Raw genomic sequence first — 15,265 nt, forward strand, 5'->3', positions numbered from 1 at the left:
CATTCAAGTGTGTTTAGCATGCTGATGAGCTTTCCTGCCTGGAATAAGAAAGCACATTTGTAGCATTCAGTGGGAATGTGGATCATGCTGTTGCCACACGCAGGTTAGGTACAGCACATTCTGTGTTCAGCTGCAGCTGTTTCGTGCTGTTGGTTCATATTTTTAGGGATTATTGACGTGCTGTCCAGAGAAATTCTGCAAGGTTTGAGCCTGGAGCATGACCACGACCTGGAGCTTGGCTGTAAGCATGCTTCTCTGAGTCATGGGGGAGAAGCAGGGAGAGCAGGAGGACATGGACCGACAAATACGACTGCATAACCTTTGGTTCAGCAATACAAAAACAGTATTTCTGACTAAACTGACACAGGGGCTATTATGCCACAAGCATGGCGCATGGGCAATCAGATTTGACACTTCCATTTATGTCATCAGCTGCTCATTTAACCCGCTGTTCCTAACTGCCACATGTCATGTTGACCGGTTGTGCTGCTTTTCCCCCTCCACCACCACCTTTGTTACTGGAAATTATATACTGTATGTTCAATATGAAAATTAATTTCTTGCCTGAAATGGAACACATGTAAAATATGTATTTTGATTACGATAGCGGCATTAGGGGTGGCAGTATCAAGAGGTTGATCCGTCCAACACCTCACTCTGCAAAACTAATACCATTCCCATCAGCCTCAGCTTGACTTTGTGTTTAGTGCGAATAAGCACATGTTAACATGCTATCATTAACGATAGCATTTATGGAGATTGACGTGCTTTTGGAGCCAGTCTGAAGTGGCTTTTCGAGTTTTTGGCTGTTCCATGTTGCTCTGTATCTGCTGGATGTGTGAATAATAGCAAATGTTTACTAACAAATATGCTATACTAATTGAAAAGGAGATAATATGTGTTTTTTGTATTAATTGCCCATTTCTGCTGCCTTAAAATGGCCAAAAAATAAGTTATTGCAGGTTTAAAATGATTTACATTGTGTTCCTTAGTGCAAATGTAGGGCTTGAGTTACATGTACCCTATACTGTATGACTCATGCCTAAGGATCACGTCTCTGTGTTTTTGCAGATGGTGTGTGAGGACTTGGTGTTAGTGCATGTTTTGTATGTGTGCCTGTGTGTAAATGTGTGATAGGCCGAGAAATATCGGCTCACAATGAAAAAGTTAATCAGGTATAGTCACACGGCCCTCTCAATGTGCCATTGTCCTGTACTGAACTACACAGCACAAAAACTCCCCTGCTTCTTGTAAACAAATTAGCAGCATAGATCGTAAAAAATGAAAATACAGCTTGCATAAATTCAAACAACAATGATGCTGAATAATCATCACTGCTTTGCCAAAGCCCACATTAAGTTTAACTCTGGCTGTCATAATACCATGGCAATTAAATACGCCTGTAAATTAAAAAATATTAGACGCCTATTTTTGTTTGGACATGGTGGACAAGACAACAAACTGAATATGGTAATGTAAGATTAGAACGGAAGTACGGAAGGATTAGAGAGGATAGGAACAGCACGGAGAATGACAAATACTCCGCCGGATTAAATCGGTTCCTTGCTCCAGCTTTCGAAACGAACAAGAAACGATTGTAATGAGAAGCTCCTGATATGAACACATGAACACAACGGAGATAGAGGTGAAAACTGTGTTGTGTACAGAGAGAACTGTGGCACAAAGTGAAAACTGTAAAGAGAAGACAGGAGGCGAACACAATCTTAGCAAAGAGAGGTCCTTAACACCTTTTGTCAGGAGGTGACAACTTGGTTTTGAACAACTACAGTAACACACCCAAAGCAGAGCCTGACGTGAATACTGGTCACAATCCACCAGTCACAGCTGTCTGTGTTTCAGCCTGTGTGCTCATGCCAAGGAAAACCAGGTACCTGGAGAAGTTGTTGTCTTCGCTTGCCATTGTTCTTGCCTTGGTGCTTTCAGTCACTTTGGAGCTGATGTAATTAAATAGTGAAACATCAGACTTTGATTGGGGGTCTCAGGCTGCCCATGACCAAATACACTTAGGAAGGAGACAAGAGCAAAAGTGACAGAGAGAGTATTTACTTAGAGTTACTTGTTCTGTTGGCTCCAGTTTTTTGAGCCCCTGTTGTGAGGATGATTAGTGTTATTTACATTATTGAGCTTATTGTCAGCCGCTTCCACACCCGCTACCGCTGTCTATATTTTTTTCATTAGCAAAAGCCTCCCAGCAAGCTCTGATGGAGCGCCTAGAGGAAACATCGTCCTCTTTGATGTTGTCCCGTTCCAGCAGATAAACAGACTTGCTCTCACACTAACACACTCCCAGACCACCGGAGATTGCTCAGAGCCCCTTGCTGACTACCAGCAAACTACCATTCCTTTGCCTTTGCCTTTTCATACTTTGTATCTTTCCTTGTTTAACCTTTGTTTCCGTCTCTCTGAGGTTTTTCCCTTCCGATTCTCCCCTCTCTGGTGTTTTGCTCGTGTTCTTTTCACTTGTCCTCTCATTCTTCTAGACCACCTGCCGCTTTTGACTTTGAGTTCTGTGGTAAAACACATTTTTGAAAAGCAGTGCACAAGCCGCGCGCAAGACAGACTTTTTTCACTCTGCGCGTTTCCACATCACCTTCTTTTTTTTCTCTCTCTCTCTGTCTCTCTCTCTCCTCTCACTGTCTTTTCTTTTAAACAATTCTGCTGGTTTGTCAGCGCTGACCAAGTTCTTAGACATATTCTCAGTAGTAAACTATGAAATCCTCATCTTTTTTCGAAGGACTGTATCTTTGGTGATAAGCCTGCAGATCTCTGTGCTGCCTTTGCACTGCTGTTTTCAAATACTACTTTTCAACCAAATAGTCTCCAGTGTGGGGTTGTCTTCCTCCTTTGATTTTTTTGTTAAAATGTGGGTTTTTGTCAGTATTGCCGTTTTTCTCTTATCTTTTTCAGGCATGGTTATTGCTGCTTAACTTAGATCTTAATTAGTTTTTTTTCTAAACAAACCTCAGTTTCTGATGCCAGACATTTACTGTAAAGTGTTTCACATCCTGTGTACCAATGGATGTTTTCCGTGGAGAAGACATATCTCACACAGCAGGCGTTTACAGCAGCAAATGTAAAAGCTTTGAACTTGGGATATGGATTATTTTTGTGTGTTTATATTGCTATGAAAACTTTAGGATTATAACATTCAGTTGCATACGCTCATGGTTTTATTCTCTTCTCATTCTCTTTCCTCCTCATCCTCCTCATCCAGTCTTTCCACCAAGGATATTGAATCCCGGAGTGAGTCGCTTGGTCTGTTTGACACTTTGAAGTGCAACCCTCAGGCCTTTTACAGCCACATGACCAAGTACGTTCTTCCCAGTGTGGAGGGAACCGACCAGGGCCGCCTGCTTTACTACTACACCTTGCTAGATGCTGCAGGCTGTGAGCCTCACGTCACCACCATCATCAAGCCAGACTCCCATGTCAAATTGCTCAAGAAGCTGCGTGCTGTTGCCAACGGTAAGACAATTGTTTTTTTCTCTATCATTGTAATGCAGATGGAACAACTACTGCATAGCTAGTAGGTGGTTCACAGGAAGGACAAAAGGCAGGGATAATATGCCTGTTCAGATGTTATACCAGATGTTATAGCTTGCATCCAAAATCTAATTCAGCGAAAAACAAATCTGTGCAGTCATTTATGCATAAAGAAAGGAATTAATTTGGTTGTGGTAAACAATGGAACTGCTTAGAAAAACCTAATGGTACCGAATCGACAAAAGCACCCATTTGTCAATCAGTTGACGCTGTTTCTGAGAAAGAATAGGGAAAAAAGCCTAGGATTGCAAGGGTTAATGCACCTCTGTTGTTGGTGCAAAATCAGCCCCAAGCCTTTAATGTCAACAAATCAAGTCCAGTGTTGAAGACTTGAATAAAATCCCTCTTGACATGATTGATGACTCACATACAAATGTTGACATTCCTTCTAGCCAGTAGATAACCTCAAGTCACTGTCATGTACAATCTTTAAAAAAACTGTTGAATGACTACATTCGTGGCACATTTCTGGCCCCAGATAAAACAAAATCCTTTTTTTCTTTAAGTGACAAATACAACCCTGCTGTATACTTCAAATGTACACATATTATCATTCATGTCTACCTCAGCTTATCCTTTTGATTTTACTCTTTCCCCCCTTTTCTCCACCAGCTCTTATGTTTCCTAAATTAAAAAAAGGAACAGGATTGAACCAAACACAGCTATTCACATTTTCCTGTAAACGACAAGTGAAGCAATCCACCTCTGTATTAGTTATTAATCTACCTAACACACCAAGCTCCTGAAACAGCAACTGCATCGCAGTAAGATGCAGTTTCCCCTTAGATTCCTGTGGCAGCACACTCTCCAAGGATGTCATGTCCAGGTTGTAGCGTGTCACCGGTTCAGCGGTCCGGCTAGAGTGCTCAAACTTTGCTGTGTACGGGTGGAGGTGGTGTCACTTCTCGATGAAGTTCAGTAAAGGTCAGCCAGGTGTCAGCTGTGTTTTCACGCCTCACTTCCTCCCTCTGCTCCTGATAACACCACAGCTTTTACCGGTGACACATGTCTCTGTTTAACACACACACACACACAGATACACACACACACACAACCTTTGAGTCATCCACATCAAGACTGCATTTCTACATAAACGAACAATAATCAATCACTCACACACAATAGGCATATCACCATATTAGCAACCGACTGCTCGCTAAGCAACTACTTGAAAGTCATTTTTTAAAGAATGGTTCCTTGAGTTCAGTGAACAGTTGTTTCTTGAACAAGGCTTTTTTAATATAACCTGAAACACAACATCACAATTTAATATTGTGTAATGTGTGTTCCTAGACTTAGTAAAGCTTGGTTACTATTGTAGCTGGATATGCTAACAATTAAAGCTTACTTTAGCAATAAAACACTGTTTAATCCACTCCACCAGAGTTTGCAGAAAAGAGAGGGTTTCTTCCACGGCAGTCTGACAAACATCAAATTGAAATGTTTCCATCATTGTAAATACTAGCTACTGCAACACAACGTAAGCCAGGTCAGCTAACTTAGTTGTAAGCTAGTTAACGCCGAACCTAACTTTGGACGTGTTTTCAACTTTGAGAAATGTGTAGTTGGTAGTGTGTGTGAACTGACCAGAACCGAGACATTTCACTGGTATTTACTATAGCCAGCAATGGACCCTTTTCATGGCACACGTGGAGTTAATCATATTCATAATCATATTCATAACGATAGACCCTTCAATTAAAAGTCCCAGTAAGCCATGTCAGTGAGTTGAGCATGCACAATATCAGAGCCTTGGAACTGGGTTACCTAAATGAAATGCAGCCGTCATTAATGGTATTAATTAATGATTGCTTGTGCTTTTTCTGCTTTGACAAGTCAACGTTTCTGCTGTGAAAAGGGTCTATCACAGTTAAGTTAAAAGCCAAAACCGGAAATGAAACAAACTTAGCTATTACTAGAGCCCAGTGCAATGGGCTGCAATACCTAGTTGCGGTCGATAAGCTGTAATTGGGCAGGGTTTAGAAAACTCACAGCTGCAGCAACAGTAAAACTACCCAATACACACCTAAGGGATTCATATTCATGTACTGGCACATGCTATACTGACTGTGTGACATTGACACTTACAAACTAACACTTTCTGTATCACTCTCTCTCTTTCACACAACACAACACCACACACACACACACACACCCACACACGAGAGACACACACGTTCACAAACACTGTTAAATCTTAACCCACACAATCACGCTCTTGTAGCAAAATTGACATGCAGGCTGTTGTGGAGTCTCCAGGTCCACCAACTTTCTACAAACACTCTCTAACTCCAAGGCACACACTCAAAATGACTCATTTGTAGTCCTGAACAGACATACACGCACATAAACACAGTTACAAGGCATTCAGACAGAGCAGAGACAGGTGGTGTGTGTCCAATATTCATCACAATTTCAGACACAGTACCAGGTGACTGTCTGAGTAAGCTCTCCTGAGGAAGGGGATGAGATGCTGCTTGGGTGTGGAAGAGAGTGGGTGGAGCAGGGAGAGACAGAGAGAGAGTACATATGTAAGTGCATGTAACTCTTATCTGCAGTTTAAGTATCCGTCTGGGCCTGGATGAAAATATTGTGTGTGTACTTGCAGTTTTTTATATATGTGTCTGTGTGTGTGTGTGTGTGTGTGAGGGATTCCGAGCAGCGTTGACGGAGACCTCCCCAGACAGACCAGTGCTAAATATTTAAAGCCCAGACAGACTGTGGTGTTGCCACAGTAATGGGTCTGTCTGATAGCACTGGAGACCAAGAGCACGCCACTTGCTCTCTCTCTTACACACACACACACACACATAGAATACTGCAGTGGTAGGAGATATGATGTACACAGACAGATTCACAGAAAAAATATACACCTTTGCATGCAGACACAAGCGGACAGCACCGGTTTTACACACACAATCTTTGCGGTTCACATCTTTTACTCTCTTCTGTGCATTTCTCTTTACACATTTATGTCATGGAATATTGAACATCCTACGCATATAAAATCAGTCAAATCAAATCATCAAAGTGCTGCATGGTTAGCACATACCACATGTGAATACAAAAATATAGTATGTACTGTATATATTGTATTAAGTGCCTTCAAATAGGCCTCTCTTTTGTGCCACTTTCGGAACAGTGTGGTATATATGTTTGAATGCTAGGTTTCTCACACAGAAACGCTCATGTGTTTTTCATGTACCTGTCATGTCTCTGTACGACGGAGTATTAGGGCCAGACTAAGAGAAAAAAAATATTTTTAGGGGGGGGGAAATTACGAGAATAAAGTCGTAATATTACGACTAATTAATTAATTAATTAATTATTAATGTAATAATAATACAAGAAAAAAAGTCATTTTAATGAGAAAAAGCTTTGATAGAGTTATCAAGATCTGACGTGAGCAGCTCAACCAATCAGCAGCCTCAGCCTGAGCCCAGCAGCCGCTGTTTGTCTCAGTCGTACTGTACAGTCAACAGGTAAGCTAACGTACTTGATAATTTCGTCGTTAACAGTTTTTTGATGGCTGAGCCAACAGGCTGTTGACAGTTCTCATAAAAATTACGACTTTATTCTCATAATATTATGACTTTATTCTTGTAATTCCCCCCCCCCCAAAAAAATAAAAAAAAAAAAATACTCTGTTATATCTCTGTACTTTAAAGAGTAGCAGTATAAAATAATTTGCATACATTAACACATTAACACTCTTGCAGGTTTGAACTACCGGAAGCTGACTGATGAATCGTTGGATCCTCTGGCCACTTTACAACCAGTTCTTACCAGTCAGAACGTGCTGTCCATCTCCAAACTTGCTAATCGGCTGCCCATGCCTGGTGGTGGAGGGGCAACAGTCTCCCCCAGTGCAGTCCACGCAGTGTGGCTGCAGAAGCTGTTTTGGAAAGGGGACCCCCAGTTGCTGAAGAGACCCCCACAGAGCGACCAAGACTACCTCCATGCCTACGATACCTGCGCCAAATACCTGGACAGGCTGGCCCCTGCTGACGCTGTCCACTTCCTGGACAGCATCACCTTCTCACCCGATGCAGCTGAAAAAGTAAGTCTAAATTTGGTCAAACAATATTGATGTTTGTGTTTTTAAGCCTAGCCATGTTTTTCGTGTGAATTACTGAGTGGCAGACAGAAAAGAGGAAAAAGTAGTATGACACAGTACAGTGTGAAGGAGGCTCTCTTTTCTATTACCGTCTCAGACAGCAACCAGTGGGAGTTTGGCAGACAGACAATTTGTAATTGCAGCACAGAAGGTACTGTAGTTGGTTCCAGGCAGCCACCCAGACAGGATTCATATTGTCTAAAAGGAAGGATTGAGGGGATTTCCAATCACTACATCAAAATGTCACATTCCTCACTCTGTACTTTACATCGTCTGACCGGTCGTCTCTCAAGCCCCCGGCTCCATTTTTGGAACGTCAAAGGCCCTTTCCTAATTTTAAATACATTATTACGTTCACATCCACACTCTGTCGCCTCAAAGCACATACCAGTCATGATTTATAAAAGAAATTATAAAATTGCACAAGAAATGTCAGCCACATAATTACAGCACTCTGAAAAATTGTCCTGCAGAGAACCTAAAGTGCCTCAGCGCACCTTATCAATACTAACCCACTTCTTTTTTTTCATACTGGCACGCTGCCATAGCCCCCCTCTTCAGACCTTCCCCTTTTTTCCCATTTTTGTCTTATGCACCCTCTCGTTGCTGTGACTCTGTGAGAGCTAATTGATCCCTCTCTACTTCAGAGCCAATTAAACTCCAATTCCCAGCAGGCACTGTTTTCCCACTGTGCTTTTTAACATGTAGATTACCTCTCAGAAGTCCACTGTCTGCTCTCTCTACCCTCAACCTCCTTCTCTTTCCTTTTTAAAAATCCATTTTGAACCCTCAAAGGGAAAATCTTGACCCTTCTCACTGGAATGCAGCTGACCTTTCACACCCCCATTGCCCCCCACGGTGGATTGATCCATTTCCCTCAAGGCCAAGGGCTGACAGGGATGGCTGGGACTTTGCTTTCCCCCTACTGGATGTATATTTTGAAGGGAAACAGAGTGTTGGCATTTTTACCCCCTCTGAAGTATTGATCTTAGATAGCGTCTTTAGTGGAAGCAACCTCCCTTGCTCAACCAGCCTGTTTTGAAACTTTGCCCTTTGTCTGATGTTGGTTGTGAATGCCTATATCTGATTCTATGCACACTCACACACAAATGCATATACACCCTTACCCTTAAGAGGAATTGCACAGGTTTGTCAGGAGGCTCCATTTTAGTGATCATCCTGTCCTGGCAGAGAAAAGTGCTGTCAGTCTGAGTCAAGCTCTACTCTATCTAGCAAATGCAGAAATATGAGTAGCATGTGTCTGAGGTAGCTGAAAATGTGAAGTTGGATGATTTAAGTGTCTTCTTGGTGTGAAAGTGTGTGTGGGGGGCCTGTCAGCGCCTGTGTGCTTCCATGCGAGAGAGGTAAAATGTCCTACAGCCAAAAGCCCTCTCTTCTCTCCATGAATGGTTAACCTGCTCTTACTGAACTGAATCAATTACACCAGGCCTGCCAGCTAGAATCTCTCTCACACACACATGCTGCTTAAGTTCTTGGTGGTATTTCGTTGCAGATAGATTGGGTTATACCTGCCTCTCTTCAAAATGTTAAGTTTGAGATTAATGAACATAAGTCGTGCACTTCTCTTTCCCTCTCTTCGCTCAATTTGATTTGCTTTCCGTATCCCGTCCCTCTCTCTCTTTATTCTGTTCCCTCCATCCATCCTGTTCTGTCTCCAGCTGAGCATCCAGACGAGGTCGGAGGTGATAAAGCGAGCCACCAAAGCCCTGCGCCAGCTGGGCGAGAAGAGCAAGAAGAGAGGAGGCGACGGTAGCGGGGAGCAGGAAGGGACAGACCCAGTAGGGATGACTTTTGATGAGGCTTTAGCACACCTGCAGCAATCACAGGCCCACCTGGACACCCTGAGCCATGCCTTCGTTCTGTCACTCAGAGACAGCCAGCAGGTAGACCCCATTTGCCAGACACTTTTTTAGCGTGAGAAATCCTCTTTCTGTAAATGTGTGGTATATGATTAAACGGTTAAAAGAACACACAAAGTTCAACATATATTTCCCCGTTGTTCAATGTAAATGTCAAGTAGTGTGGACATAGACCCACAGCGTTTGCTGCAGTGATTCACGGCGGTGCATAAGCATAAACTCTGTTGAATGATCAGTTCAAAGCTTAAATGGATAGTCGTTGTAAATCATATGCTGCTAAATCTCATGTGCTTGCTCACTAAAAACTGATAAACTACACCCAATTTTTTAAACGTATTAATCCACAGACCATATAACAAATTATAGTCTCTTTTTTTATTCCTGGAAGAGCAGAATTCTTAATTTGGATAAAGCCGATCACCTACTTAATGATAATGTACTGTGACATACTGTAATGCCTATCTACAAGAGACAGTTATTTTTTGTCTTTCTTCTTCTTAATTAACAGGTAAATTGACTCAATAGTCATTCTCCAAAACTCTTTTAGATTAAGTGAGTCATTCACCACGTTTGAAACACACACGCATCCTGTTCACTTGCCTGTTCGTGGGGTCACCTTTAGCTGGATATACACGCTGTGTCCGTATCTACTTGTGTGTGTGTGTGTGTGTGTGTGTTGTATATTTCTGGGGTGGTTCTGCTCGACTAAGCTCTTCGCAGCCTCAGTGGGACTGGTCAAGGGTATATTAATGTAAATCTATGGGCTGCTGTTTCAAATGAGACGGCCACATGGCCGTATATACAGTACATACACCATGCTGTATCTCATTAAGCAAAGTCACACTGACTTACCCCACTGTCACCTCCCTGTGGCTGTGTGTGTCTGTGTGTGTGTGTATGCACAAAATGAATGTGGGGCTAGAGAGAGTGTTGCTATGCGACCATGAGATACCCATAAAAACTGGTAATTTGTGACCCCAACACTGTACAGGTTTATAATATTTAGCCCCTGTTTTATCTGTGATTAAAAGCACATACCCTCTGTAATAGCTAAGATGATACAAGCATTACAAAGCACAGCTGTAGGCTAAAGTCACAGGTACACACAACACACACACAAATACACACACAGTCCAACCTCTACAAAGTAACTTCTATTATATTGGTGCAGGAAGTGATTGTATCCTTGGAGATAGATAAAAAGGATATAAGAACCAGAAAAGGGCAGATAGGTAGGGAAAGATAGATAAAAGGAGCCCTGTAGGTTCTGTTTGGCTATACTGCGGTCATTTATCAAGTGTACGTGAACATCTGCTGGAAATAATAGTGGATAGAGGAATCCACCACAAGCGCCTAGACCTGCCACAAGGACACTAAATTACATACTGCGGATATTGTATATGGTACATTGGTATAGTGTTTTGGGAAGGAATGGGTCAGTATCCAGAGAATAGTGCTGAAAAATATAACTGTGCTGTGGACAAATTAGAATATAAGTTCTGTGGTAAAACCGTCCCATGTTCCTTTTCTATAATGTACAATGAATAAATACTATACCTGTGATGATTAGTCTTTATAGTGCTGTAGCATGCACAATTACATCCTTTGTTTTTAGAAATAATGATCTTTTGGGCAATTTCTTGCCTTTCTTTGATGGTAACAGTAGAGAGATTACAGGAAATAAGGGGAGAGAGGGCATGGGGAATGGGGACATCAAGATTCATGGTTGGCACTTTCACCCCTATGATACCAGGCAAATATCCATCCATCTATCACTCCATTCATTGATTTTAAAATCCTTTGTCTGATACACTTTGTGTTGGCACAAGGGCACACAGAGAGGCCCAAATGTCATTTTCCTCATAAACCTCTTCCAGCTCTTCCTTCATGACCTGGGTCTACCCCTGAGTTTCCCCCACCGTCTATGCAACACCTATAAAAGGAAGCAGCAAAGGGGCATCCCGATTAAATGCCCAAACCACCTCATCAAGCTATTCTTGGTGAAACCGGCCACCTTGCAGAAAATAGCCGCATGTAGGAGGATAGGAGTATTGAGAGCTTAGTTTTATAGCCCAGCTCTGTCTTCACCACACCCATTCCCTAATTGGCACTTAAAGTCTCGATCACTCATGAATAACACCCAAAGATCTACATTTTTCCATGGTCTTAAACTTGACTCTCAGGGTGCAGCACCCTCAGCTGCAGAGTGGACACTATCTACTAAAAGCAGTGATACCACCCAAACAAGACACTCTTCAGTCTTCAGCTAGGCCTTGATGATCTGCCAATGAATAGAATATGAATATCATATGTCATGAATATATGATGTCCATATATCAGAAATATCATATATCATATGAATAGCAATACCCCTTCCTGAATATCCTGTCAATAAATATTACAAACAGGAGAGGTGACAAAGGGCACTCTTGTCTGAGTCCAATGCCAATTCTGATTGAGCTTGACTTTATTCCAAGAATGTCGATGTCTTGCTCAGAGTGTACAGGGACTGAACGAGAGCTCTCTCCCAGCACATTTCATTGAATATTTTGGATGCAAAGATCATAACCCTTTTCCAGATCTAAAAAAGACAGTATTGGCTGGATTACCAAATGTCAAACACAGATTGTTTTCTAAAAGTCTGCAATCCTGTGGTATTTAAGACACCAAACTGATACATGATGCAGAAACAATTCATTGTTTCTTGTCCTTCCCCTGGCAAAAAGCAACATTTTGCAGTATCAGCTATGCATTACTAGCATTACTGTGCATCACACCCCCAAGTTTTCACTTCTGTGATGACAGTACCTAGCTGCAGATTATTTTGCCTGTTGATACTTTAGTCCATTTACTGTGGAGTTGCTGCTATCTGCTAGCTTTGGAAGTCCTATATCTCAAGCTCTTGAGAGACCACTAGGTTCAACAAGTGTGTTGTTTGGTTGCTGCAATGAAGAGTGCCAACCACCTTCAGACCTCATCTCTTTACAGCTGCCACAAGACATAGGTTTTGAACAGAAATTATAGCCCTTTGTGTACCTAACCTTTTTCTCAAATGTGAGAGTTACGCGTATGGAAGAATACAATAAATCAGAATCAGAAATACTTTATTGATCCCCGGGGGGAAATTTGTTTGTTACAGTTGTTCTACTCACACGTTAAAGAATAGAAAAAATACTTATATTAAAATATCTAACACAATATACAGAATAGAAATATATGTATAGGTATATACAAGTAAAAGTAAAAATAAAAATAAGCATGGAAATAGAAATATAATAAGAGCCTAAGAGATATAATAAGATAATAAGAGCCTATATACACGTAAATGTATTGTAAACCTATTCCACAGTATGACAGTGACAGAAATGAAATAGTAATGAGTTTGAGATTGTGGCTTGCAGAAGTTATAGATAATTACAAGGAATGATTGAATAATTACAAGAATAACATAATAACTAAGTGTATTGCACATTGACCTGGGTATTGCACCTTAATCAACTTATTACACATTAATAGCACCAGTTTAATGACTAATGACTCAGAGTTTTGACACTAAGGGAGAAATTAAAGAGTTTACAAAGAAAACAAAGAGATTTAAAGAAAATTCAGATCTGAATTGAAGATAATCTTTTACGTTTATAAGACAAGGAAATAATATGTAATAATTACATATATTTCCATTCAAGTTTCCTTTTTCCTAAATATGCACACATCCAGTTAATTGCACACAAATGGACTGACACACACATACACACAACCAAATACCATTTATGACTCCTCAGATTGAGATTTTTATCCGTTTCTTATTGGAAGAGAGAGAAACGAGCAAAGCAAAAGCAGGACAGTGGAGGAGGGTGAACAGGTTCAGGCCAGTGCTGCCCTCTGGGTTAATACCTGTAGAGAACATAGCCCTCAACAACAAACTTCACTCACCAAACTTAGCACTTCTTACACCACACTGCACTACTACTGACTGCCTTTATTTTCCCCTTAAATTCTCTGAAATATTGCTTTTCCCCCCTCTCTTTTCTGCCATCTCACATTATTATTTGTTTGTCTCTATTTGTCTTTTCCAAATATTTTAGAACTTTTGACAAAGGCTGTGAACTTGTGTCTTATGTTGTGAAGTAGTAATAGTGGAATAGTCCCTGTCAGGTCAAAAATGACTGCACTCCAATCACTCTTGTTGTCTTTCTGTATTCCAGCGTTACAGTCAACTTTATGATTTGTCCCGATCGGAAAGGTCAAAAGTGCACGAATTGGCAGTCACCATGGCAACCGATGGGGAACCTCTGGAGCGCATTGGGGAGCTTCTGCGTGTTGCTGTTGGACCCCTAGACCTGTCTGTTAAAACGGTGCTTCATGACGCAGTGGAGAGAGTAGCAGCCGCACTCAGGTATTATCTCACTCAACATACACAATATGATACAAGAAAACATAAACGCAAGTCTTGTCAATACACATGTACACAAAATCTTCCAACTGACAACATGTACAAGAGAAGCTTGGTTGTACACAAGAGTTATTCAGCATTTTGGAAATCACACTTCTTTGGCTTTCTTGCGGACACAGATGAGGAAATCGATAACACTCTCATGTCTGTGCACTAACTATGGAGCAGAAGCAGGGGGAAACTGCAGGTCTGGCTTCCTCTAAAGTTCAATAATAAACCTACCAGCACCTCTAAAGCTCAATAATTGACACGTAATCCATACACAAAAAAAAATTAGAAGTTGGCTGTGAAAGCAAGACTTTTATGCACAAAAGACACGTTTCACACATTTACATTTTTTAACAAAATAAGACATTTAAATTAGAAAAGCAAAACCTTCCATATTTTATTAGACACATACTTGAGTATATATATATATATATAGTATATAGTATATATTAACATAATTCAACTTCTAAGTCTAGATTTCAAGTCTAAACTACACAACTATATTCTTACATAGAATATATATATACATATACATATATACACTTGCCTGTATAGAGAAGATGGGTTAACACTGCACTGCCACACCACTGCAGTTACCAAATTCCTTACCATCAATTTGCTAAAATCAAAAAAAAAAGCATCTTCTTCTTCAGGAGTCAGAAAACTTTAAAATGTACACCTGCTTCTGAAGCTAGTGTTTATTTGTGGATGTCACAGTTCTTCTCACTGGGTTATGAATCATAAATGGCAATGCACACTACAAGGCCCCCTCTAAAACCCTGAGTTGTTCAGAAAAATGATTAATAATAATAGCACACCGCTGTAGGCTTGTGCTAGTAAAGATACCACCCACTGTGACAAAGCTAACAAAGGCAGGAGGAAAATCAAGTTGTCAGGTTAGTACGTGTTTCCCTTTTTCCTTATTTTAATCTCTCTTAGATTCGCTGTCATGCCTTGTCAAACAACATTATCATCTACAAGAATCCCTTTCATACCTGTCTGGTGAGATTACATACATCTGTATATAAAAATATATGTATCTCTTAAAACAAGTCAGATTAAGAGGAGCTTGCTATATTCACCTCAAAAGCGGGCTTTATGGTGTGTATATTCTAAAATATTGAAGGCCACCAGAACCAACCACCTACTACTCGATCTCTGTTGGTTATTATCTGAAAAAATACTGTATATTGGTCCACTTTGGGCTCAGCATGTTGGTGGGAAAACACTGTCAAAAAAATGCCTGAAGTGTTGAATTAAATC

General features: G+C 40.9%; 1 protein-coding gene across 1 annotated transcript in view; it reads left to right on the plus strand.

Annotated features, from left to right (window-relative positions):
- nbas (NBAS subunit of NRZ tethering complex) overlaps positions 1-15,265 on the plus strand; it is a 138,189-nt gene that overhangs the window by 83,238 nt on the left and 39,686 nt on the right. Inside the window, exons 43-46 of the mRNA XM_035679126.1 lie at positions 3,236-3,486; positions 7,284-7,624; positions 9,361-9,585; positions 13,767-13,957. Coding sequence (XP_035535019.1) covers positions 3,236-3,486; positions 7,284-7,624; positions 9,361-9,585; positions 13,767-13,957 — 1,008 coding nt within the window. The remainder of the gene's footprint in view (positions 1-3,235; positions 3,487-7,283; positions 7,625-9,360; positions 9,586-13,766; positions 13,958-15,265) is intronic.

This window comes from Morone saxatilis, unplaced genomic scaffold, assembly GCF_004916995.1.
Source record: "Morone saxatilis isolate NCDOM2014 unplaced genomic scaffold, NCSU_SB_2.0 Contig7, whole genome shotgun sequence".
NCBI lineage: Eukaryota > Metazoa > Chordata > Actinopteri > Moronidae > Morone > Morone saxatilis.